The 26,241-nt window shown below is 44.1% G+C and overlaps 1 protein-coding gene across 1 annotated transcript in view; it reads left to right on the top strand.

The window, feature by feature from the left end:
• Positions 1 to 18,522, top strand: part of SNTG1 (syntrophin gamma 1) — a gene marked incomplete at its 3' end in the record, with an annotated part of 293,950 nt that extends 275,428 nt beyond the window's left edge. Inside the window, exons 16-18 of the mRNA XM_040433887.1 lie at positions 3,893 to 4,003; positions 14,415 to 14,508; positions 18,494 to 18,522. Coding sequence (XP_040289821.1) covers positions 3,893 to 4,003; positions 14,415 to 14,508; positions 18,494 to 18,522 — 234 coding nt within the window. The remainder of the gene's footprint in view (positions 1 to 3,892; positions 4,004 to 14,414; positions 14,509 to 18,493) is intronic.
• Between the last annotated feature and the right edge of the window lie 7,719 nt (positions 18,523 to 26,241).

Here is a 26,241-nt window from a genome sequence, read left to right as displayed (position 1 = left end):
GTTTATTTTCTGACTGGATCTGAGGTGGCCACGGTTCCCTCCATATACTGAGTAGGGCACTGGTGGCCGTGCCCCTTCCACTATTGTAGGGGTTACAGGGGTCATTAGTCTTAGGCACGTGGGCATGCCTCGTTCCGCCATTTGGATCCGGGCATGTGCTTTAGCAGAATAGGGAGAGCGTTGAGGGTCGGACAGGGGTCACCCTTTATCCTCCCTAGTTCTGGGTCCAGTCAGTAGCTCTGTACTGTGTAGTTCTATTGTTGCTCACATACATCCGTGACATTATCGGATGCCACCGCTCCAGCAGTTATGTGAGTACCTACTCACACCCACCACCGTGTGGGCAGCATGGGTACCTTTGACTTAGATACTTATTTGCATTGTCTCCATCTATGTTTCTCCATAGGTACACTACTGTGCATGCCTCACACTGCCAATGATCCTTTTTTGATGTGGAGTATATTACTTGTTTCTTTAAACAATTACCCCCATTTATTTGCTACACTGAGATACCTTAGACAGTGGCACTAATTAGATGGGCAGGAGCTTCAATACTAAGCCCCTTGTCCCCTGTTGACTTTTTGGGGCCTTTTGGTTTATAAGTTTACCTAAGATATGTGACAATAAAGAAACGCGTCGGGACACGTATACATATCGATATATACGCACTTTATGTGCTTACTTCCATTTCCCATGGTCCATTAAGACCTTATTAATTTAGTACCTTCACCGGCCTTGTTACTAGCCTCCTGTCCCTAGCTACCCTTGTTAGGGTTACCTAGGGTCTTCACAACAGGGCAAGGTTCCGGACGGGGCCACCCCTTGCGGGGCACGAACCCCGTGATAGGTCATTAGGGCTAGGCTAGGTCAAGCAGGGAGGTACTAGGGTTAGTTTCTCCTTGAGGCTACTCTCGTACCCAGCCGTCTGGACACCTTGGATGTTTCATCCACCTATGGACATCTGACGGAGCACCTACCCACACCCTGTGACCTCCTCCTGCATTAACCCATTCCATATGGTTATTCAAGTGAGGCTCTCTTAAGAACTGGTAAGACCGTTCCACTTCCTAAATACCTGATTCCCTACTATCTCATATTCTATAGATACTAGGAATCACACGGTTCCTCCACTATAGGCCTGTACCATCAATCATAGACCTAGGGAGGTTGACACCTGGATCGGTGCGCAGCGTTTTTACGCGGCACAACCCTCCAGGCGTCTCGTCTGTCTTTTTGTATGTGTGTGTTTTTTGTTTGTAAGGGGTCTTTTACTCCCATGCGAGAATAGACATATTAAAATCCATATAAACTCCACATGTCTTGAACATCTGAGCCTTTATTTCAGATCAGAGATTTAGGTCTTTGCCTGCAGAAAACATTTCTAATTTTAAGGTGGATTTATCTAATCTGCTGCTTGAGTACAAATGCTTCAAAGACTCATTCAATTTAAATGCATTTTCAAATATTTATATGTTTTATATAACCTTTATTTCAGTATTATGTAGTGAAACATTAAAATTTACAGAAAAGAAATTAAAAAATTTGTGAAAATGTAATTTAGTATTTTTAGAATTGTAGGTGATTTTCTTTTTGTTTCCATGTCACCATCTGCATTTTAAAATAAATAAAAAAATCCCTAAATTATGCAATTTTTGCTCTGGCCACAAGGGCTTATGTCATTTCAATACTTCCTATTGAGAGATATGCTTTACATCAGCCATATGGGCCATAGATTAAATAGACTGGAGTGGACTCATTGACTTCTATGTGAGAGTCTTTAAGACATGCAAAGTGATCTGTATGGGGGAATAACTAAGCTGAGACCATCATCTATTGTGAATGGTGGATCCTGTGTTATCTATACAGAGGTGAACTCTGTCATTGTAAATCCTGTCTGCGATGATAATGAGATGACTGCTGACAGGTTATCTCTACAAGACTGAAAGTCTTGACATATTATTAGGCTTAGTCACTTTTTCACACAATTTCATTAAATAGAGAATGGTATAACTCGCAAATTTCTAAATCACTTCAATTAAAAATATGCCTGCATCCACCTAAAAAAAAATGCTGTAAAGTCATGGCAATTAGGGACCTCCCTTCTACTTTATTTGCAGTCCATTGGTTATTGTCAGGCAAGATCTGCCCTTGCTAACAGAGACTCAGAAGATGGCTCACAGGAAATGGGGGGGGGGGGGGGCAGAGCTAGCTGAGATATTGAGCCTGATAAAATAAACGCATCTACACATCTGAAAGTATCATTACATATCTGTTACTATGATTTCTCCCTCTTTTTCTGTTCTGTGAGCTCCAGAGCTGAAAACAAACATGTGGGAAGTAAGGGAAAGCACGTCACAGCCGTATAGTGCTGGCAGTCTTCACAAAGGGGAGACAACCCCATGCTTCTGAAAGAAATGCATCTAGCTTTACAGCTGAAACAGGGGATAATATGACTGTCTGCTTTAATGGCCAGTGCAAAAACTGCAGAGATTTCAGGATTTGTTTTTAAAATCTAGATAGTGACATGGAAAATTCTAACATATTGTTCTAATATAATATTTTAGGTCATGTTCTGATGGCATATTAACTTTAAAGATGATTTCTTGACATGTACGTTATGATAAATTTTCTCCCTAATTCTGGAGCATCTTTACTTAGAACTCTACATAGTGTTCGTAGTCTGTTATTCCTTCTAAAAATATAGAAAACTATCTGAAAGTGTCCAGTGAGTGCTGACAGTAGCAGACTTTGTAAGTACATAGTGTAAGGACCCTTTTTACAAGGGGAATAGTAACATGCAGATGTTAATTTATTCATACCTTTCTAGGAGGACTAATAGAAGATTACAGGAAGCTCCTTAGACTGCTCTAGTGATGGTTGCAGACAGCTAGAAATGTATTATTTAAAAGGGGGTTTACAGCCTATAGATATTGATGACCTATCCTTAGTATAGGTCATCAATATCAGATTGGTGGGTGTCTAACACCCAGCTGCTTTGGCAGCCACCTGCACAAGAAGCAAACATTTGATAGCAGCAAAAGCAGAAAGCTTCAGTCACTGTATAGTGGCTATGCTGGTGTACTGCAGCTCAGGTCCCATCGATGACCTGAGGATAGTTTGGAATACCCCTTTAACTGTATGTCATTGCAAGGAATTTAGAGCTCTGTACCAAAGAAATCATATATAGCTAAAAAGTGGATATACAAATTAAAATAGGCCAGGAGAAATATATACAGTAAATCATCTTGAAAATGTTCTTGTGAATTTGAAAGAAAAATATATTCAAGGCGCTACAAAACTTTTAGAAGAAGAATATTAAACAGATTTGAAAGCATGTTTAATAAAGAGTTTTCATAGAAAAAGTGAGTAGTGTTGAGCGAACTTCTGCTTTAAGTTCGGCGTCTAAAGTTCGGCTTCCGGTTAGCGGAGAATCCCGATATGGATTCCGAATTACGTTGTGGTCCGTGGTAGCGGAATCAAAAATGGCCGATTATTGATTCCGCTACCACGGACCACAACGGAATTCGGAATCCATATCGTGATTCTCCGCTAACCGGAAGCCGAACTTTAGACGCCGAACCTAAAACAGAAGTTCGCTCAACACTAAGGAGTGAGTACAGAATGCACAATAACTTTGCGATGCAAAGACTCAATAACTGATAAAAGATAGTGTTCCACATTTTCAATGGCTTTTGTAGAAGTCTTAATGGCTAAATTAACTAGCATGCACAAATAATAGACTGTGAAAGCCAACTGCTACCTGGATTATAAAGCAGTTTAATCTTAATGTTTAATCTTTCATTTGATGAGCTATTGTGTATACGGGTAAGATGATGTAAATAGTACCATTATAAAAAGCTGAATACATATGTTTTTTGTTTGTATTTCCAAGGCTATACTATGGAGGTATAAGTTTTCTCAGCTGAAAGGTTCTTCAGATGATGGAAAAAGTAAAATAAAGTTTTTGTTCCAGAATCAAGATACAAAACAAATTGAAGCAAAGGTAAAACATTTTACTTGTCCTTAGCTTTGGTGGGATGAATGTCACTGGAGTTTAATTATAAATACTGGAGGGATTGGCCATACGCAAATCGATAAAAAAAAACTTAAATATAATTAGCCAGAGTTTTCCACCAGGGACAGACTGTCCCCACAGGTGAAGAAGTACTCACCTGCCTGTTGATTGACAGTGCCAGACATTTAGCCAGCAGTGATGATCATGCATGCTCGGCACGTGGCAGTATTCGGCCGAATACTGCATGTGCTTGAGCGCCATGCTCGAGTCTCCACCCCGCTCGTTGCTTGACTGCTATGCAGCCAATAAACGTGCAGGTGAGTACTGCCCTCACTGTAATGCCAGTAGCCATGTTGGCTACTGGCATTACATTAATTGGCTGGCCAGAACGTGTCATTGGGTGCTATATAGCACCCGATGACGCATGTTTGGCTCATTCATAGTCAGGGAGAGATGAGCATAGGAAGGGACAGAGTGTGGGGAGTGTATTTGAATATTTTTTTGTACAAAAACGTTTCAGAGACCCAAAAGTCCTTGTAAGGACTATTGTGTGTGACAGCAGCAATATAGGTTTGTGGCGCAATCTGAGCTAAATTTCTCAATGTTAGGGCTCGTTCACACGAATGTTTTTTTGGGTTCCGTATACGAGCATTTTTTTTGCTTTCCGTAAAAGGTTCGTATACTAAACCATTAATTTCAATGGTTCCACAAAAAAAAAACGGAATGTACTCCGTATGCATTACGTTTCCGTATTTCTGTTTTTCTGTTCCGTTCAAAGATAGAACATGTCCTATGTCAAATTTTTCAGATGACACTAAACTGTGTAAAGTAATTGACACGGAAGAGGACAGTATACTACTACAGAGGGATCTGGATAGATTGGAGGCTTGGGCAGAGAAGTGGCAGATGAGGTTTAACACTGACAAATGTAAGGTTATGCACATGGGAAGGAATAATGCAAATCACCCATACATACTAAATGGTAAAAACATTGGGTAACACTGACATGGAAAAGGACCTAGGAATTTTAATAAACAGCAACTAAGCTGCAAAAACCAGTGTCAGGCAGCTGCTGCCAAGGCCAATAAGAAAATGGGTTACATCAGAAGGGGCATAGATGCCCGTGATAAGAACATAGTCCTACCACTTTACAAATCACTAGTCAGATCACACATGGAGTACTGTGTACAGTTCTGGGCTCCTGTGAACAAGGCAGACATAGCAGAGCTGGAGAGGGTTTAGAGGAGGGCAACTAAAGTAATAACTGGAATGGGGCAACTACAGTACCCTGAAAGATTATAAACATTAGGGTTATTCACTTTAGAAAAAAGATGACTGAGGGGAGATCTAATTACTATGTATAAATATATCAGGGGCAGTACAGAGATCTCTCCCATCATCTATTTATCCCCAGAACTGTGACTGTGACAAGGGGACATCCTCTGTGTCTGGAGGAAAAAAGGTTTGTGCACAAACATAGATTATTACAGTCAATCAGATCTTCCAGCCACCCCATATCATAATCCACTTCTCCTCCACATTTCTCTCCCTATACAGAATCTGTTCATAGTTTTTTACCTTGTTAACTAGATTTAATCCAGGTGTTTATGCCGAGCGAACCAGGTCCGGCTAACTAAAATTCTAGCCAACAGCAGTATCCTACCTAGAAAGATCTTTTGATACTTGTGACTCCTTATTGTAGAAAGCTCATTGAGCAAGAACACTTGAGCACAAACATAGAAAAGGATTCTTTACGGTAAAAGCAGTGAGACTATGGAACTCTCTGCCTGAGGAGGTGGTGATGGTGAGTACAATAAAATAATTCAAGAGGGGCTTGGATGAATTTCTGGAGTGTAATAATATTACAGACTATAGCTACTAGAGAGGGGTTGTTGATCCAGGGAGTTATTCTGATTGCCTTATTGAGTCAGGATGGAATTGTTCCCCCTAAAGTGGGGAAAATTGGCTTGTACCTGACAGTTTTTTTTTTGCCTTCCTCTGGATCAATTTGCAGGATAACAGGCCAAACTGGATGGACAGATGTCTTTTTTTGGCCTTATATACTATGTTACTATGTTACTATTGTTGCCCGCAAATCACGTTCCGTGGCTCCATTCAAGTCAATGGGTCAGCAAAAAAAACCGAACACATACGAAATGTACTCCGTATGTCTTCCGTATCTGTTCCATTTTTGTGGAACCATCTATTGAAAATGTTATGCCCAGACCAATTTTTTCTATGTAATTAGTGCATATTGTATATACCATACGGAAAAACGGAACGGAAAAAAGGAACGGAACTGAAAACACTACTGAAACAAAAAAACGAAAAACGGATCCGTTAAAACACTGAAAAAGCCATACAGTCGTGTGAACGAGCCATTAGGTAGAGCTGTGCATAGGAAGGGACAGACAGTGTAGGGAGTGTAATAGGAAGATATTTATACAAAAATTTTTTTAAAGACACAAAAGTCCTTTTAAGGGCTCTTTCACACTTGCGTTGTTCTGTTCCGGCATAGAGTTCCGTCGTCGGGGCTCTATGCCGGAAGAATCCTGATCAGGATTATCCCCATGCATTCTGAATGGAGAGAAATCCGTTCAGGATGCATCAGGATGTCTTCAGTTCCGGAACGTAACGTTTTTTGGCCGGAGAAAATACCGCAGCATGCTGCGCTTTTTGCTCCGGTCAAAAATCCTGAACACTTACCGCAAGGCCGGATCCGGAATTAATGCCCATTGAAAGGCATTAATCCGGATCCGACCTTAAGCTAAACGTCGTTTCGGCGCATTACCGGATCCGACGTTTAGCTTTTTCTGAATGGTTACCATGGCTGCCAGAACACTAAAGTCCTGGTTGCCATGGTAAAGTGTAGTGGGGAGCAGGGGATCAGTATACTTACCATCCGTGCGGCTCCCGGGGCGCTTCAGAGTGACGTCAGGGCGCCCCTCGCGCATGGATGACGTGATCACATGGATCACGTCATCCATGCGCATGGGGCACCCTGACGTCATGCTGGAGCGCCCCGGGAGCCGCACGGACGGTAAGTATACTGCTCCCCCGCTCCCCACTACTACTATGGCAACCAGGACTTTAATAGCGTCCTGGGTGCCATTGTAACACTGAACGCATTTTGAAGACGGATCCGTCTTCAAATGCTTTCAGTTCACTTGCGGTGTTATGGATCCGGCGGGCACTTCCGGCAAATGGAGTACACGACGGATCCGGACAACAAGTGTGAAAGAGGCCTAAGGAATATTGTGACAGCAGCAATATATATTTTTAGCGCATCCTGCTCTAAATACTGTGTAATAAACCGCTGCGGACAGTTAAATAATTTGCGCCCCATCTCCTGTGTAAAGTGTGTGCATCCCTTAAATATCAGTGACATCCAGTTTACTTTTTCCGTAGACGGTGTCCGCTGCGGACAGTTACATTATCCGCGCCACATCTCCTGTTTAAAGTGTGCGCATCTCTAAAATATCTGTGACATCCAGTGTACTTTTTCCGTAGACTGTGTCCGCTGCGGACAGTAATGTTATCCACGCCACATCTCCAGTTTAAAGTGTGCGCATCCCTAAAATATCAGTGACATCCACTGCACTTTTTCCGTAGATGGTGTCCGCTGCGGACAGTTAAATTATCCCTGCCACATCTCCTGTTTTTCCGTATTTACTGTGAACAGTGACATTACCTGTGGTACCTGTCCTGTATAACGTTTCCTCATCACGTATCCTACGCTATTGTACGTGTGACATACTTTCAAGCATTTATCACATTTAAAATGTAAAATGTAAGCAGTAAGGGATAAGGAAGTGACCGTGATGCTATGGTGCACACAGGGGCTGTGGCCCTGCGCACAGAGTAACTGTGCCTGCTGCCAGAGCACAAGAAAAACAATCATCCTCAATACCTAGCTTCATGTCCCAGTTTGCAGGGTGGCGGAGGACACCACTCTTGAAGTCAGACCAGTGCGACCAGCTGGTCGGTTGGGTTGCAGCAGATAATGCTTCCAGTCGGTTAAGCACCACCCTGTCTTCCACCAAGTCCAGTCTCAGTAGCCAAGAGTCTGCTCAACACAATCCTCACCCTGATTCTTCTTCCTCCCATCATGTACAGTCTGGCCAAACAAGTGATCCCACAATCGGATATTCCGAGGACCTATTTTCATCACCATTCCTTGATTTGGCCCTCTCGCCAAGCACACTTAAGGAGGAACATGAGATCTTGTGCCCTGATTCCCAACCTCTTGAGCATCCACAGTCACAAGAAAATGACAGTGGGTAATGGCAATTAGTGTTTAATGAGGTAGATAATGATGAGACACAGTTGCCAATGAGTCAACCACAGTTATTGTCATAAGAGGTTGATGAAGAGGATGAGACACAGTTGTCAATCACTGAGGTTGTGGTTAGGTCAACAAATCAGGAGGATGATCAGAGTGAGGAAGTGGAAGAGGAGGTGGTGGACGATGATGTCACTGACCCAACCTGGGAAGGTGGAAAGCCGAGCGAGGACAGCAGTACAGAGGGGGAGGGATCTGCAGCACCGCAACAGGCTGGAAGATAGGGTGCCAAAAGTGACAAGGCGGGACACACCAAACAGGCCCGCAACTGTTCCACAGAGCGCCCCCTTGCAGAAATCTCCCTTGCCAAGGGGTAGATGTTCCGCAGTAGGGCACTTTTTTGAGGAAAGTCCGGACGACAAAAGAATAGTAGTTTGCAACCTGTGCCATACGAAAATGAGCCGGGGTGTGAACACCTCACCACCACCAGCATGATCCACCACATGGAATCCAAGCACCGTAATAAGTGGGACGAACATCTGGGTCCACAATCTGTGTCTGCGGGTCACACCACTGCCTCCTCTTCCCTTATGTTACTTGCTGGCCAATCCCCTGTCAAAGGTGCAGGCCCGGATGCCTCCCACCCTGTACCTGAACCTTCGCAAGCACTATTAGCGATCACTTTAAACGCAAGCGAAAATACCCAGCCACCCACCCACAGGCCATAGCTTTCCATTTTACCAGCCCTGGAAATGTTGCCATTTAGTCTTGTGGACACTGAGGCCTTCCGCAGTCTGATGTCAGCGGCCATCCCCAGCTGTCACTATTTTTTCAGGTGTGCCGTGCCCACCTTACACCAACATGTGTCCCGTAACATCACTTGTGCCCTGACCAATACAGTTACTGTAAAGGTCCACTTAACCATGTTAACAGATGTAAGAGTGCATTTGGCCAAGGACTCTACATTTCCCTGACGGCACACTGGGTAAATGTTGTGGAGGGCGGGAGTGAGTTGTACCCTGGGATGGAACAGGTGCTACGGACGCCAAGGATTGCGGGCCATACGTCAGGGTTTTTGCCACCACCTACGTTAGTGGCTCAAACCCCCACTTCTCCTCCTCCGCCTCCTCCTCCACTTCCACCTCTGATTTATCCGCGTGCAGCACCAGTCAGTTATCAGTCGGTAGCTGGAAGCAGTGTAGCACTGCAGTGTGGAAGCGGCAACAAGCCGTGCTGAAGCTGATATGCTTAGGGGACAAACAGCACACCGCCGCAGAGCTGTGGCAGGGAATAAGAGACCAAACTGAGCTGTGGCTCTCGACACTCAACCTAGAACCAGGCATGGTTGTGTCTGATAATGGCCGTAACTTGGTGGCGGCTTTGGAGCTCAGCAAGCTTAGACACATCCCATGCCTAGCCCATGTGTTCAACCTTGTGGTTCAGCGGTTTCTCAAAAACTACACCAACTTGCCTGAGCTACTGGTGAAGGTGCGCTGCGTTTGTGCACATTTCCGCAAGTCATCGACAGTTTCAGCCGGTCTGTCAACGCTGCAGCAGCACTTGAAATTGCCAGCTCACCGGCTGTTGTGCAACGTGAGCACACGCTAGAACTCCACGTTTCACATGTTGGCCAGGCTTTGTGAGCAGCAGAGGGCAGTAGTGGAATACCAGCTGCAACATGGTCATCGCCTTTCCAGTCAGCTTCCGCTATTCACAAGCGAGAGGTGGGCATGAATCTCTGACCTCTTTGAGGATTTAAGAAACTTTGAGGAATCAACACAGATGGTGGGCGGCGATAACTCTATCAGTGTAACCATTCCACTTCTGTGTCCACTCAAACGGTCGCTGCTCACAATTAAGGACGATGCTTTGCATGAGTAAGAGGTGGAAATGGGGGTAGACATTACACAGGGTGATAGCTAGACCACCTGCAGTTCATCTTCTCAGAGCGAATTGGATGATGAAGAGGAGGAGCAGGAGACGGTTGCCTTCACTACAGAGGAAGTTTAATTCCATCTGTTCAGCATGGGTGGACAGAAGAGGATGAGGAGATTGAGAGTGATCCTCCTGATGACGACAGCGAAGTCTTGCCTGTTGGTACTCTGGCACGCATGGCTGATTTCATGTTAGGCTGCCTTTCCCGCGACCCACGCGTTTAGCGCATTTTGGACAACACTGATTACTGGTTGTTTACCTTTCTCGGCCCCCGCTACACAGAGAACTTCTCATCTCTCATTCCTCTGGTGGAGAGGATGATCAAAACATTTCAATACCAGAAGATCCTTGTTGAAAAATTGCTCCAAAACATTGCATCTTACAATGCTGGCGGCAGAGTCCGCAGTTCCTTGGCCAACCGAGGAGGGAAGACAAGGGTAACGCACAGCAGTTCCAAGAGAGGCAGGGCAACACTCTTTAAAGCCTGGGACAGTTTCATGACACCCCGCCAGCACCCTCACCCTGATGCGTGGCCTACTGTCCCAAGGAGGGAAGCATTTTGGAAGATGGTGAAGGAGTACATAGCAGACCGTGTCAGCGTCCTCAATGATCCCCCAGTGCCCTACAACTACTCTAGGCCTTGGAGTTGCTGGCCTGCCTTGCCCTGCCGCCAGCGTTTTGTCTGAGCGGGTATTTAGTGCTGCTGGTGGCATTATAAAAGATAAATGTATCCGTCTGTCAACTGAAAATGCTGACAGGTTGACTCTTATAAAATGAACAAGGCCTGGATTGACCATGACTTCTCGACTCCACCAGAGGAAAGCTGATGAACATAAAAGCACTTTAAATGTGTTGTACCTACACAGTCTGAAAATGGCAGCACTGATTGGATAGAGTCAGTCTGTGCAGGTACAGCCCCCCAACTGGTTACCTCCCCTCTGTACCCTTACTTAAGGCTAATAGCAATTCATTCATAACTTCTAGTAGAAATAATAAAGGAATGGCACAATATAGAGTCATAAGAATAGATGCTCCAGAATTGTTATTACATGGGGAATGCATGAAGCTATTAAAACAGGAATGTCAGGAGTGATGAAAGGTCCTCTTTAAGTAAAAATTTAACCCAACCACCTCCTACTCAAATTATTTTTATTAGGAGATCAATATTTATAGTACAGCCATTGCTCTTTATATCATCCAAGACTGGCATGTATATAGCCGAAGAGGACTAGAGGAGCAGTATACTCTGGCAGAAAGGCTAGAGTCCAACTTAAAACGGGGTTATTAGATATGTGGTGCTGACAGCTCTTTGAACTTCTATGGGTATATACCTCCAAAAAAATATATATATTATTTTTTTTTTGATTTTGTGGTTTGCTCTGAATGTTCTAAATTTCAAGTGTATGTTTTTTCACCGTGGCCTAGCCGATTGGGCAAGAAAATGCATATAATTTTCTAACATCTAAATGTGCAATAAAGTTAAATAGGATGCAAATAATCATTGTGACTGTGGCATTCCATTTCCTCCACACTGCAGTAAAGAAGGTGGTCCTTCAAAGCATGGAATAAAAAGCAAAGCATACGTCAGGGTGTCTACATTTATTTTTCAGAATTAAATCATGTCCTAAATTGGGACCATGAAAAACACTTATTTTATTTTCAATAGATCACAAATTACATTATGTATAAAATTAAAATCAGATACCAAGTTGTGAGAATTGTGACGCTTTAGGATTATGGAGGGTCTTGTTCCGATATAAAAATGAGAGTACTTTAAAAGCATCTGTCAGCATGATTAACTGTCACGGTGCGGTGTGGGGGAAAAACTCCACACCAAACACCGATGGGAAAAGGGAACAGAAACTAGGCCTGGACACTGGGGTAAGGGAGCTGGTCACCTCCTAGAGCAGTGATGGCGAACCTTTTAGCTATAATAACCTGCCTACATTCAGCCTGCCTGTGCTGTTCATAGCGTGCCCTGCGCTGATGAATGGCAGGAAAAGTCTCAGGCATATTGGTACACCATAGAGAGCAACCCTAATGCAAGCCCTGACTAACTATAAGTATGAACAGGCCTCATTGGTAGGGAAGTTTATACACCGGAACCTAGGGCCCTAACTCACCCTGATAGTTTCAGGATTTGAGACGACCGGTTCCTCCACTAAAGGGAGGAACCAGAATCTCCCTCAGGCCTAGAAACAAAGGAAAGAGGAAGAAAAAACTTACTGTCATGTTCTAGCGCGGGTCCACCTGACCCCTAGAACATCTAACAACAAGTTTTCAGTGATGTTCGAGAAGCAGTCCACCTGACCCCTAGAACATCCTACAACGAAAGTATAACACCAATACACACAAAATTAAAGAGATGACAGTGAGTAGCAAACTGGAATGGCAGGTAAGAAACCAATGGCAAGAACTCCCACTGGACCAAGAGCACCAATATACTAGGCCACTTACCTGCCGCGGCTGCTGGAAGAGATACCAGCAGTCCAAACAACAATGACTGGAACCCATGCATATGTACTGGAACCCCAAAACCATACAGGACACAGTACAAACAACAAACACAGAACCCAGCAAGCCAGTAACTGCCTGGACCCCCATGCGGAGAGGATGCATGGCGGCCTCAGGCAGAACTGCACACTGACTTGTTGTTCCCCCTCTGGTGAATCCAAGAGCCCTCTCACCAAAGGCGCAGACAGGGGAAATGTCTAGCATCCATGCAGGACTATACACACCAGAAACAGACCAGACATGGGACAACAACTAGACATACAACACCAACCCGAAACATAAACCATACCACACATAGAAACAGTAGGAAGGGCAGGTGACATCGATGTCTCATTAGGTGGCCCTCAAGAACTGGGCAGATGGAACACCCAGGGCAGGAGCATAGCTCCAACACCAAACAAAGGCTGGAAGACAACTAACACTCCTGGCACTTAGCAACAGGATAAATATCACCTAGTGACCACACCCAGCCAGGAATTTAAACCCACAAGCACCAGACAGGGAAGGAACCAGGATACAAGGAGCAGTGCACACACATGCTTCATAAACAACACGTTGCCCCAGGCAACCAGCATACACGGCAAACGTGTCACAGTGAACAACACCGATACCGTGACACAGCCGTGGCATTAGTCCTTTTAAACCAGGCCATACAGCCTTGTAGAGTTGATCATGCTGATAAAAATTATACCCTGATGATTATCTGTTGCCTCAGTGGTTAGAAAACTAAATTTTTATTCATATACTAATAACCTTACTGGGGCAGCCAGAGCCTTTGGAGCACCAGTATGTTACATCCCTTAAGTCCCTCCTCCTTCCCCTGTATTGATAGAGCTTCCTTAGTGGATATCCTGCTGCGCTCCAAGTAGCACAGATTCCAACTAAGCAATTGCCAATACACAAAGTAGGTGCGAGATGACAGGTCTTGGTGCTTGCCAGTTGGAATCTGACCTGCTCGGAGTGCAGCAAGATATCCACTGAGCAAGCGCTGGGACTGGAAGACACAGTACAGTCGCAAGACTGGGTTGGACGATATGTCAATCCAGGGGAAGGGAATAAAGCAGAAGGGGTGTAACAAACTGTTACTTCAAGGGCTCTGGCCAGCGTCTTCGTGCTCTAGCATGGTCATTTGCATTTGAATGCAAATGCTAATTTTCTCACCAATAGGACAACAAATATTTGTAATCAGGGTATCGTCTTTATCAGCATGATTAACCCTACCAGGTTGTATGCTTGTTTTAATATAGTTGATCATGATGACAGATGCTCTTTAAGAAGACTAAGTATAATAATATTTTATAATAATATAATATTTGTCTTACGACTTTTATTCATGATAGAAGCCACAATGCTAAGCCAGATCTGCGATCACAGGACCCAAAAGGCTCTGAAAGAGTGACTTGTGATGGAGTCCATTGGGGGTCTCATTTCCATTGTTTTGACAGCAAAAATAGATTGGCATACTATTCTATTTTGCTATCAAATGTAATCTTTGACACTGGCTTATAAGTAACTGCTTTGAACATGTTTTAGTATATGTATGATTGACATTTTCGGTAGTGTTAGTAAGTTTAAAGTGCTCGAGATTTCCTATTTCAATTGTGCTGTTTTGTAAGTTATGGTTGGATTAAGCAGACACTAATATAATTTTGCATTTATTATTTACAGGAACTGGAGTTCTCCAATCTATTTGCAGTCCTTCATTGCATCCATTCATTTTTTGCCGCTAAAGTAGCTTGTTTGGACCCTCTTTTTGTTGACAGTCAGGGGGCCGCTTCTGCCTCTGCATCAGCTGCTTCCACCACAGCAGGTGTTTGTAAAATGAAGTATTCAACTTGATATGTCCTAAAGAAATTTACTCATCCTCTAAGGATACATAAACTGTGAATGAATATTTATTGAATGCAGGAAAGCCTGACACTTTGGAATTAGGATTCAAAGAGAAATTAAATGGATACTGATTTATTTTTTTAAGCAAAAAACTGTGTTATGGGTTCGGATTATTAACTACTGTACAGTTTTAACATATCACATGAAAGCATTTGCTGAAAAAGAGAGGGCATTCTATACAATAGCTCGGGCAACAAGGACAATTTTTTTATTTCATGTGTTTTAAAGTTCTTGTTCAAAAAAAAATAATTATATATATATATATATATATATATATATAAATATATATATAGAGAAAAAATAATAAAATGTGACATGAAGTTAACACTTATTTTCTAAAGCTTCAAAAAAAGTGCCAAAATTGTAATAATACCTGATATTTTTTGTGGAAGTCATTTAGGATGTTAACGGAAAATGAAGAAACAATATTCAACCAACTATACTAGACATTTTTTATATAATGTGTATCATTTTATGGCGAAAATCATTCATTATTTTTCCCTATTTTTATTTCAATTGTACTTGAGACATGAAAGCCATATAAAGTAAACAATGTTCACTGGTTAACACAAAAATGCAACATATGTTGACTGATTCTCAAATTAAGTACTTATTTACTTGGTAAGCTGCTTACAAAACCCTTGACAATTGAACTTGCATGGATTGACCAAGGGATGTGTAATACTGATTGATCCATGTGTGCTCTTTTAAAATACTGCATTTGTCCAAAACTGGAATTTATTACTTGGTTTGCCTTTATTATTTGTTTTTAACATTGAAGCCTAGTGAAATATAGTGAAATATAAGCTTATCCCCTTGTAAAATGCACATATGATCTTATAAAGAGGCTTGGGAATGACGACAAATATATTATTCTATTAGTATATGAACAATTAAATATTAGTCAGACAATTTGGTAGACCACGGGATGCTTAGATATAATTTTGACAGAGTGTATGCACACTTCTGTGGTAGCACAACTGTTTGGTGAACATCAGAGCATGACCTGCAAGCAAGTTTCCTTCCATTGTTTCAGTTAAATACAGTATAACCATTGTCACTGTGAAAAGAAGGCTACAGTTGATAACAATCTTGAAGGAGAAATGAAATCTTGGTTTCCTTTATTGCAAGTTTATTTAAAATGGTTTCATTTCCAAAAATTAACCTTAATCTTCATAGCACTATAACTAGAAATGAGAAAATCAGTTCATCAAGCATCAATTTACATGTGCCCCTGTCATTTTGTCACTGATAGGAGAACTACCAGAGAAACTACAAAGTTATTTTAGCACAAGGGAAGATTAAAAAAAATATATACTATCGTAGTTTTAGTCTTCATGCTTGAAAAGTTCTTGTTTTTAGTCATAACACATTCTTCTGTTTTCATGGCAGATGTACTGCAGAAATGTTTGCAGTGGAAAATCAATTGGAATGTGCTTGTTTCTGCAGCAAGCACATGCATTTGTTCAAGCCCTATTGAAATGTATGGAACTGACTTTCAGTTGCAGAAATTTCTGTAAGAAATCTGCCACGTGTGAAGATATCCTTAGTTCACAGCTATTTTTCAGAATGATAGGCCTTATGACAATTAATAACAGTACATAGACACACACATGCAATGATAACAGAGCACACTCAGTATCTAGTTACTATGAGGTCCATTATGGTTCCATTCTAATATCTAGAAATTTCTGTTATGGTTCCACCGTAATATCTAAAATTTCTGCTACTGTTCCACCGTAATATCTAAACTTAATATGTATCTGTTTTTACCTCAGAGCACGTCTACAAGTAAGTCCAGTCTGTTAAAAACCAGTGCTTTTGAATCTCATGAGGATATGCTTACAAAGTCTACATTGCCGACCTATTCAGGACAGTCCTCTCAGTCTCCTCCACTTTGGCATCAAGAGCAGAGACGTCAAAGAAAAGGAGACTGAGAGGACTGTCTGTACATGTGAATACTGGTTCTGTACAACACAGAGGATGTACTGTGCCATAATATGGCCAAGCAGTATGCACTAAGGCTTTGGAGTGGTCTCAATCTGGTATTTATCTGAGGTCATCAACACCTGGTGGTGTTTCCCACCTGGCCATACAGAATATAAAAGACATCTGCTTGATTTACTAAGCAAATGCAAATCATGGTGCTTCTGTCTGAATATGATTATCTGTAGGAAGTGGCCAATACGGTATATCTCAATATCAAATTGGTGGAAGATTGCTCTTGCCTCAAGACAAAAAAACAAAAACCTTTTTCTGTTTTTACACAGATTTATATTTTCAGGAATTGTAATTTAGTACAAAAGTTCATTTTCAATATTATGGGAAATGTTCCAAAAAATAAATAAATATATATACACTGCTCAAAAAAAATAAAGGGAACACTTAAACAACACAATGTAACTCCAAGTCAATCACACTTCTGTGAAATCAAACTGTCCACTTAGGAAGCAACACTGAGTGACAATCAATTTCACATGCTGTTGTGCAAATGGGATAGACAACAGGTGGAAATTATAGGCAATTAGCAAGACACCCCCAATAAAGGAGTGGTTCTGCAGGTGGTAACCACAGACCACTTCTCAGTTCCTATGCTTCCTGGCTGATGTTTTGGCCACTTTTGAATGCTGGCGGTGCTTTCACTCTAGTGGTAGCATGAGACGGAGTCTACAACCCACACAAGTGGCTCAGGTAGTGCAGCTTATCCAGGATGACACATCAATGCGAGCTGTGGCAAGAAGGTTTGCTGTGTCTGTCACCGTAGTGTCCAGAGCATGGAGGCGCTACCAGGAGACAGGCCAGTACATCAGGAGACGTGGAGGAGGCCGTAGGAGGGCAACAACCCAGCAGCAGGACCGTTACCTCCGCCTTTGTGCAAGGAGGAACAGGAGGAGCACTGCCAGAGCCCTGCAAAATGACCTCCAGCAGGCCACAAATGTGCATGTGTCTGCTCAAACGGTCAGAAACAGACTCCATGAGGGTGATATGAGGGCCCGACGTCCACAGGTGGGGGTTGTGCTTACAGCCCAACACTGTGCAGGACGTTTGGCATTTGCCAGAGAACACCAAGATTGGCAAAATCTCCACTGGCGCCCTGTGCTCTTCACAAATGAAAGCAGGTTCACACTGAGCACATGTGACAGACGTGACAGAGTCTGGAGACGCCGTGGAGAACGTTCTGCTGCCTGCAACATCCTCCAGCATGACCGGTTTGGCATTGGGTCAGTAATGTTGTGGGGTGGCATTTGTTTGGAGGGCCGCACAGCCCTCCATGTGCTCGCCATAGGTAGCCTGAGTGCGATTAGGTACCGAGATGAGATCCTCAGACCCCGTGTGAGACCATATGCTGGTGCGGTTGTCCCTGGGTTCCTCCTAATGCAAGACAATGCTAGACCTCATGTGGCTGGAGTGTGTCAGCAGTTCCTGCAAGATGAAGGCATTGATGCTATGGACTGGCCCGCCCGTTCCCCAGACCTGAATCCAACTGAGCACATCTGGGACATCATGTCTCGCTCTATCCACCAACGTCACGTTGCACCACAGACTGTCCAGGAGTTGGCAGATGCTTTAGTCCAGGTCTGGGAGGAGATCCCTCAGGAGACCGTCCGCCACCTCATCAGGAGCATGCACAGGCGTTGTAGGGAGGTCATACAGGCACGTGGAGGCCACACACACTACTGAGCCTCATTTTGACTTGTTTTAAGGACATTACATCAAAGTTGGGTCAGCCTGTAGTGTGTTTTTCCACTTTAATTTTGAGGGTGACTCCAAATCCAGACCTCCATGGGTTGAAAAATTTGATTTCCATTTTTTAATTTTTGTGTGATTTTGTTGTCAGCACATTCAACTATGTAAAGAACAAAGTATTTCAGAAGAATATTTAATTAACTCAGATCTAGGATGTGTTATTTTTGTGTTCCCTTTATTTTTTTGAGCAGTGTATATATATATATATATATATATATATATATATTAGTAAAAATTACTTACAGTGGGTTTATTTAAATAATATTGCTGCAAAACACCTGAATGACAATACAACCAGACTTGAGACTGCTGTTGTTCTATGAGGGTTGGATGTTCAATATGTTATCGACCCCAGCATGTTCTGTCAGTTATAGAGCTGAGCTTGTGTGTGCAGGTTGAGACATGTCTGTCCATGCAACCCACACAGTAGCAGTTCAGTCTGATAAAAGTACTGGAAGTGACAGAATGGCAAGTGCAGCATAGTATGCATCTACAGTACAAAGAAAGTGAGGGATTTGGAAGTTTGTTCCGTGATAAAATTCCTTATAAAGGAAGAAAAGAAGCCTATAGAGATCTATGAAAGGATGATTGCTATATATGGTGATGATACATCTTCCTACCACCAAGTAAAGTTTTGGCCAAGCAGTTTAAATGTCGTAGGGAATCAATTGAAGATGATTCCCGTTCAGGGCAACCTGTTGAAGAATCTTCAAAGAAAATGTGCCATAAAGTGGAGGCCATGATTTGGGAAGATCCTCGGGTCAAAGTCAGTGTAAGGCCTCCTGCAAAAAGTTGTATGGTTTTGCGGTCTGTTTTAAACTGATCTGTTTTTCAGTTTTTTGGTTTCAGTAGTGTTTCCGTTCCATTTTGCCATTCCGTTTTTCCGTTTGGTTTCCGTTTTTGATCTGTTTTTTGCGGATCGCAAACGGAAACGGAAGCAAACAATAATGTTTAAACAGTAAGTACATTACAAAATTGGGCTGGGCATAAAATTTTCAATAAATGCTTCCGTAAAAACAGAATGTATACGAAAGACATACAAATTCATTCCGTATGCATTCTGTTTTTTTTGCGAACCCATTGACTTGAATGGAGCCACGGAACATGATTTGCGGGCAATAGGACATGTACATGTTCCATGTTTGAACGGAACGGAAATACGGAAACAGAAGGCATACGAAGTACCTTCAGTTTTTTTTGCGTATCCATTGAAATTAATGTTTCCGTATAAGGTCCGTATACGGAACGCAAAAAAACGGAATCTGTCCTAGCACACAATATAAGTCAATGGGGATGGATCCGTTTTCTATGACAGAATTGGGCACAATAGAAAACGGATCCGTCCTCCACTGACTTTCAATGGTGTTCAAGACGGATCCATCTTGGCTATGTTAAAGATAATACGAACTGATCCGTTCTGAATGGATGCAGATGGTTGTATTATCTGAATGGATCCGTCTGTGCAGATCATGACGGATTCACACCAAATGCGAGTGTGAAAATAGCCTTGTCAAATGGGATTAACTTAGAAAGTATTCAGTTCAACTTTCTCAGAAAATTTTGTTTTCATATTGAGGTAGAGAACATATTGGACACCACTCATAATTTATGACTGTAATTCATGGCAAATGGCTAATTTTGGAAAAGTTCATATTTTTTTTTACTTACATAATTTGAAATTTTGATTAAAGTCCCAAATGATGCATGTTGACCATTGCAATTGTTTTACACTTTGTAGGATGTTCAATCCATGTTTTCATTGTTTGTTATGCTATAGGGTGTTCTTTTTTCTTTTCATTTCCTTTCAGGACATAGTGCAAGTCTGTTTTAAAGCTGAAACCATTTAATCATTGATATGATTGCTCAGGTGTATGTTACCAAAAATATAATGTTTGACATGAAACCTAACATGAGATTTATCTAGCATCTTATAGCCTTTTACAAGCATATACTAAATCCAATACAAGTACATTCATTGCTTTCAACTATTTAAACGTTATCTTTCACTGAAATGAAACCTGATACCATATTAAGTTCTGCTCCAGATTTATACTTACAGTAATCTACTTAGAATGACTTACTGTAGATCTTCACATAATCAATATTTAACCCCTTAGTGACTACCCATACGCCTTTTTACAGTGATCACTAAGGGCTCTTTCACACTTGCGTTCTTTTCTTCCGGCATAGAGTTCCGTCGTCGGGGCTCTATGCCAGAAGAATCCTGATCAGTTTTATCCTAATGCATTCTGAATGGAGAGAAATCCGTTCAGGATGCATCAGGATGTCTTCAGTTCCGGACCGGAACGTTTTTTGGCCGGAGAAAATACCGCAGCATGCTGCGCTTTTTGCTCCGGCCAAAAATCCTGAACACTTGCCGCAAGGCCGGATCCGGAATTAATGCTCATTGAAAGGCATTAATCCGGATCCGGCCTTAAGCTAAACGTCGTTTCGGCGCATTGCCGGATCCGACGTTTAGCTTTTTCTGAATGGTTATCATGGCTGCCAGGACACTAAAGTCCTGGTTGCCATGGTAAAGTGTAGTGGGGAGCGGGTGATCAGTATACTTACCGTCCGTGCGGCTCACATGGATCACGTCATCCATGCGCATGGGGCGCCCTGACGTCATTCTGGAGCGCCCCGGGAGCCGCACAGACGGTAAGTATACTGTTCCCCCGCTCCCCACTACTACTATGGCAACCAGGACTTTAATAGCATCCTGGGTGCCATAGTAACACTGAACGCATTTTGAAGACGGATCCGTCTTCAAATGCTTTCAGTTCACTTGCGGTGTAACGGATCCGGCGTGTAATTCCGGCAAATGGAGTACACGCCGGATCCGGACAACGCAAGTGTGAAAGGGCCCTAAGGGACCTTAGGCTGAGCCGTCGCCTTTTCATGGCGGCAGGCTCACATGAGAGCTGCGCTCCTGCTCTAACAGCCTGGACTGGCAGAAGTGCCGATCTGGGCTGTTTAACCCCTTACATACTGTTGGCAATGGTGCCCGCTGCATGTAAGTGGTGACAGAGGGAGCGGACTCCCTCTGTCTCCCATCGGCACCCTGCAAATGTGATTATGGGGTGTCGATGTTTGAAAATGGCTGACTGGGGCCTGGGGCCTCTCTGATACAGCAATGACATTAAAATGCAATGCACTATAAGGATAGTGCATTGTATTTTAAAAACAATCAGAATATTGTCTCTTATAAGTCCCCTTGTGGGACTAATAAGTGGTTAAAAAAATATATATATTAAATAAAAAAATCCAATAAAAAATGTTTTTTTTAATTCAAAATATGCTTTTCAATGAAAAAAAAATAGCAAAAATAAAATCTCCCCCATATGTTTAGTATTGTTGCATCCATAACTACAATCATGTAAATTATCCCCAACGGTGAATGCCGTAAAAAAAAAATAGAAATGACAGAATTGGTAATTTATTCTTCATTGCCACTGAAAAAAGTTATTAACTATTGATCAAAAAGCATAATTTACCCCAAAATTATGCCAATGAAAACAACAAGTTGTCCCGAAAAATCAAGCCCTCACACAACTCCATAGAAAGAAAATAAAATGTATGGGTCTTGGAAAGCGGCGATGTAAAAAGATTTTCTTCCTTTTAAAAAAGGGGGTTTTATTGAATAAAAGTACTAGTAAAGCAAAAAACACTGTAGGTATGTATGGTAACGCTGTAATTGAACTGACCCAGAAAATAAAGATATCATGTTATTTTTACCGAAAAATGAACGTTGTAAAATTTTTTATGTAAAAACTCAGTGGCGGTATTGCTGTTTTTCCCATCACCCTCCCAGAAAGAGTTATTAAAAGTTAATCAGAGATTTATGTGTACCCCAAAATGACACCATTAAAAACTACACCTTGTCACGTAAAAAAACAAACCCTTATATATAGAGTTCAGCGAACACCTGGATGTTCGGGTTCGAGAAGTTCGGCCGAACTTCCCGGAAATGTTCGGGTTCGGGATCCGAACTCGACCCGAACTTCGCCCCGAACCCCATTGAAGTCAATGGGGACCCGAACTTTTCAGCACTAAAAAGGCTGTAAAACAGCCCAGGAAAGGGGCTGCAAAAGGCAGCAAAATTTTGGTAAATCCCCTGCAAATAAATGTGGATAGTGAAATGAATTAAAATAAAAATAAAATAAATAAAAATTAACCAATATCAATTGGAGAGCGGTCCCATAGCAGAGAATCAGGCTTCATGTCACCCACCACTGGAACAGGCCACTGTCAGATATTTAGGCCCCAGCACCCAGACAGAGGAGAGAGGTCCCATAGCAGAGAATCAGGCTTCATGTCACCCACCACTGGAACAGGCCACTGGCAGATATTTAGGCCCCGGCACCCAGACAGAGGAGAGAGGTCCCATTGCAGAAAATCAGGCTTCATGTCCCCCACCACTGGAACAGGCCACTGTCAGATATTTAGGCCCCGGCACCCAGACAGAGAAGAGAGGTCCCATTGCAGAGAATCAGGCTTCATGTCATAGCAGAGAATCAGGCTTCACGTCACCCACCACTGGTACAGGCCATTGTCAGATATTTAGGCCCTGGCACCCAGACAGAGGAGAGAGGTCCCATAGCAGAGAATCAGGCTTCATGTCATAGCAGAGAATCAGGCTTCATGTCATAGCAGAGAATCAGGCTTTATGTCACCCACCACTGGAACAGGCCACTGTCAGATATTTAGGCCCCGGCACCCAGACAGAGGAGAGAGGTCCCATAGCAGAGAATCAGGCTTCATGTCATAGCAGAGAATCAGGCTTCACGTCACCCACCACTGGAACAGGCCATTGTCAGATATTTTGGCCCCAAGCACCCAGACATAGGACAGAGGTCCCATTGCAGAGAATCAGGCTTCATGTCACCAGCCACTGGAACAGGCCACTGTCAGATATTTAGGCCCCGGCACCCAGACAGAGGAGAGGTTCATTCAACTTTGGGTTGCCCTGCAATATAATGGTAAAATAAAAAAAAGAGGATTGAATTAAGTGCCCTGGAGTACAAGAATATATTGTTAAGGGGAGGTAGTTATAAATGTCTAATCTGCACAAGGGATGGACAGGTACTGTGGGATCCATGCCTGGTTCATTTTTATGAATGTCAGCTTGTCCACATTGGCTGTGGACAGGCGGCTGCATTTGTCTGTAATGACGCCCCCTGCCGTGCTGAATACACGTTCAGACAAAAAACGCTGGCCGCCGTGCAGGCCAGCACCTCCAAGGCATAAAAGGCTAGCTCTGGCCACATGGATAATTTGGAGACCCAGAAGTTGAATGGGGCCGAACCATCAGTCAGTACGTGGAGGGGTGTGCACAGGTACTGTTCCACCATGTTAGTGAAATGTTGCCTCCTGCTAACACGTTCCGTATCAGGTGGTGGTGCAGTCAGCTGTGGCGTGGTGACAAAACTTTTCCACATCTCTGCCATGCTAACCCTGCCCTCAGCGGAGCTGGCCGTGACACAGCTGCGTTGGCGACCTCTTGCTCCCCCTCTGCCTTCGCCTTGGGCTTCCACTTGTTCCCCTGTGACATTTGGGAATGCTCTCAGTAGCGCGTCTACTAACGTGCGCTTGTACTCGCGCATCTTCCTATCACGCTCCAGTGCAGGAAGTAAGGTGGGCACATTGTCTTTGTACCGGGGATCCAGCAGGGTGGCAACCCAGTAGTCCGCACACGTTAAAATGTGGGCAACTCTGCTGTTGTTGCGCAGGCACTGCAGCATGTAGTCGCTCATGTGTACCAGGCTGCCCAGAGGTAAGGACAAGCTGTCCTCTGTGGGAGGCGTATCGTCATCGTCCTGCGTTTCCCCCCAGCCACGCAGCAGTGATGGGCCCGAGCTGCGTTGGGTGCCACCCCGCTGTGAACATGCTTCATCCTCCTCCTCCTCCACCTCCTCCTCCTCATCATCCTCGTCCTCCTCTTCCTCCAGTAGTGGGCCCTGTCTGGCCACATTTGTAGCTTGCCTCTGCTGTTGCAAAAAACCTCCCTCTGAGTCACTTCTAAGAGACTGGCCTGAAAGTGCTAAAAATGACCCCTCTTCCTCCTCCTCCTCCTACTCCTGGGCCACCTCCTTTTCCATCATCGCCCTAAGTGTTTTCTCAAGGAGACATAGAAGTAGTATTGTAACGCTGATAACGGCGTCATCGCCACTGGCCATGTTGGTGGAGTACTCGAAACAGCGCAACAGGGCACACAGGTCTCGCATGGAGGCCCAGTTATTGGTGGTGAAGTGTTGCTGTTCCGCAGTGCGACTGAACCGTGCGTGCTGCAGCTGAAACTCCACTATGGCCTGCTGCTGCTCGCACAGTCTGGAGTTCCACCTGGTGGGCACGTCGCATATGAGGCCGTGAGCGGGAAGGCCGAAGTTACGCTGTAGGGTAGACAGGAAAGCAGCGGCAGGATGTGAATGCCGGATGCGCGCACAGAAGGCCCGCACTTTATGCACCAGCTCTGACATGTCGGGGTAGTTGTGAATGAACTTCTGCACCACCAAATTCAGCACATGCGCCAGGCAAGGGATGTGCGTCAAACCAGCTAGTCCCAGAGCTGCGACGAGATCTCGCCCATTATCGCACACCACCAGATCGGGCTTGAGGCTCACCGGCAGCAACCACTCATCAGTCTGTTGTTCAATACCCCTCTACAACTCCTGCGCGGTGTGGGGCCTGTCCCCCAAACATATGAGTTTCAGAATGGTCTGCTGACGTTTACCCCAGGCTGTGCTGAAGTTGGTGGTGAAGGTGTGTGGCTGACTGGATGAGCAGGTGGAAGAAGAGGAGGAGGAAGCCGAGTAGGAGGAGGAGGCTACAGGAGGCAAAGAATGTTGCCCTGCGATCCTTGGCGGCGGAAGGACGTGCGCCAAACAGCTCTCCGCCTGGGGCCCAGCCACCACCACATTTACCCAGTGTGCAGTTAGGGAGATATAGCGTCCCTGGCCGTGCTTACTGGTCCACGTATCTGTGGTTAGATGGACCTTGCCACAGATGGCGTTGCACAGTGCACACTTGATTTTATCAGATACTTGGTTGTGCAGGGAAGGCACAGCACTCTTGGAGAAGTAGTGGCGGCTGGGAACAACATAGAAGTGGTATTGTAATGCTGATAACGGCGTCATCGCCACTGGCCATGATGGTGGAGTACTCGAAACAGCGCAACAGGGCACACAGGTCTTGCATGGAGGCCCAGTCATTGGTGGTGAAGTGGTGCTGTTCCGCAGTGCGACTCACCCGTGCGTGCTGCAGCTGAAACTCCACTATGGCCTGCTGCTGCTGCTCACACAGTCTGTCCAGCATGTGCAAGGTGGAGTTCCACCTGGTGGGCACGTTGCATATGAGGCGGTGAGCGGGAAGGCCGAAGTTACGCTGTAGCTCAGACAGGCGAGCAGTGGCAGGATGTGAACGCCAGAAGCGCGCACAGACGGCCCGCACTTTATGCAGCAGCTCTGAGATGTTGGGGTAGTTGTGAATGAACTTCTGCACCACCAAATTCAGCACATGCGCCAGGCAAGGGATGTGCGTCAAACCGGCTAGTCCTAGAGCTGCGACGAGATTTCGCCCATTATCGCACACCACCAGGCCGGGCTTGAGACTCACCGGCAGCAACCACTCATCGGTCTGTTGTTCAATACCCCGCCACAACTCCTGCGTGGTGTGGGGCCTGTCCCCCAAACATATGAGTTTCAGAATGGCCTGCTGACGTTTACCCCGGGCTGTGCTGAAGTTGGTGGTGAAGGTGTGTGGCTGACTGGATGAGCAGGTGGAAGAAGAGGAGGAGGCTACAGGAGGCAAAGAATGTTGCCCTGCGATCCTTGGCGGCGGAAGGACGTGCACCAAAGAGCTC

Source organism: Bufo bufo, chromosome 5 (assembly GCF_905171765.1).
Source record: "Bufo bufo chromosome 5, aBufBuf1.1, whole genome shotgun sequence".
In the NCBI taxonomy this organism is placed as follows: domain Eukaryota; kingdom Metazoa; phylum Chordata; class Amphibia; order Anura; family Bufonidae; genus Bufo; species Bufo bufo.
This window is presented reverse-complemented; position numbering and strand designations above follow the sequence as displayed.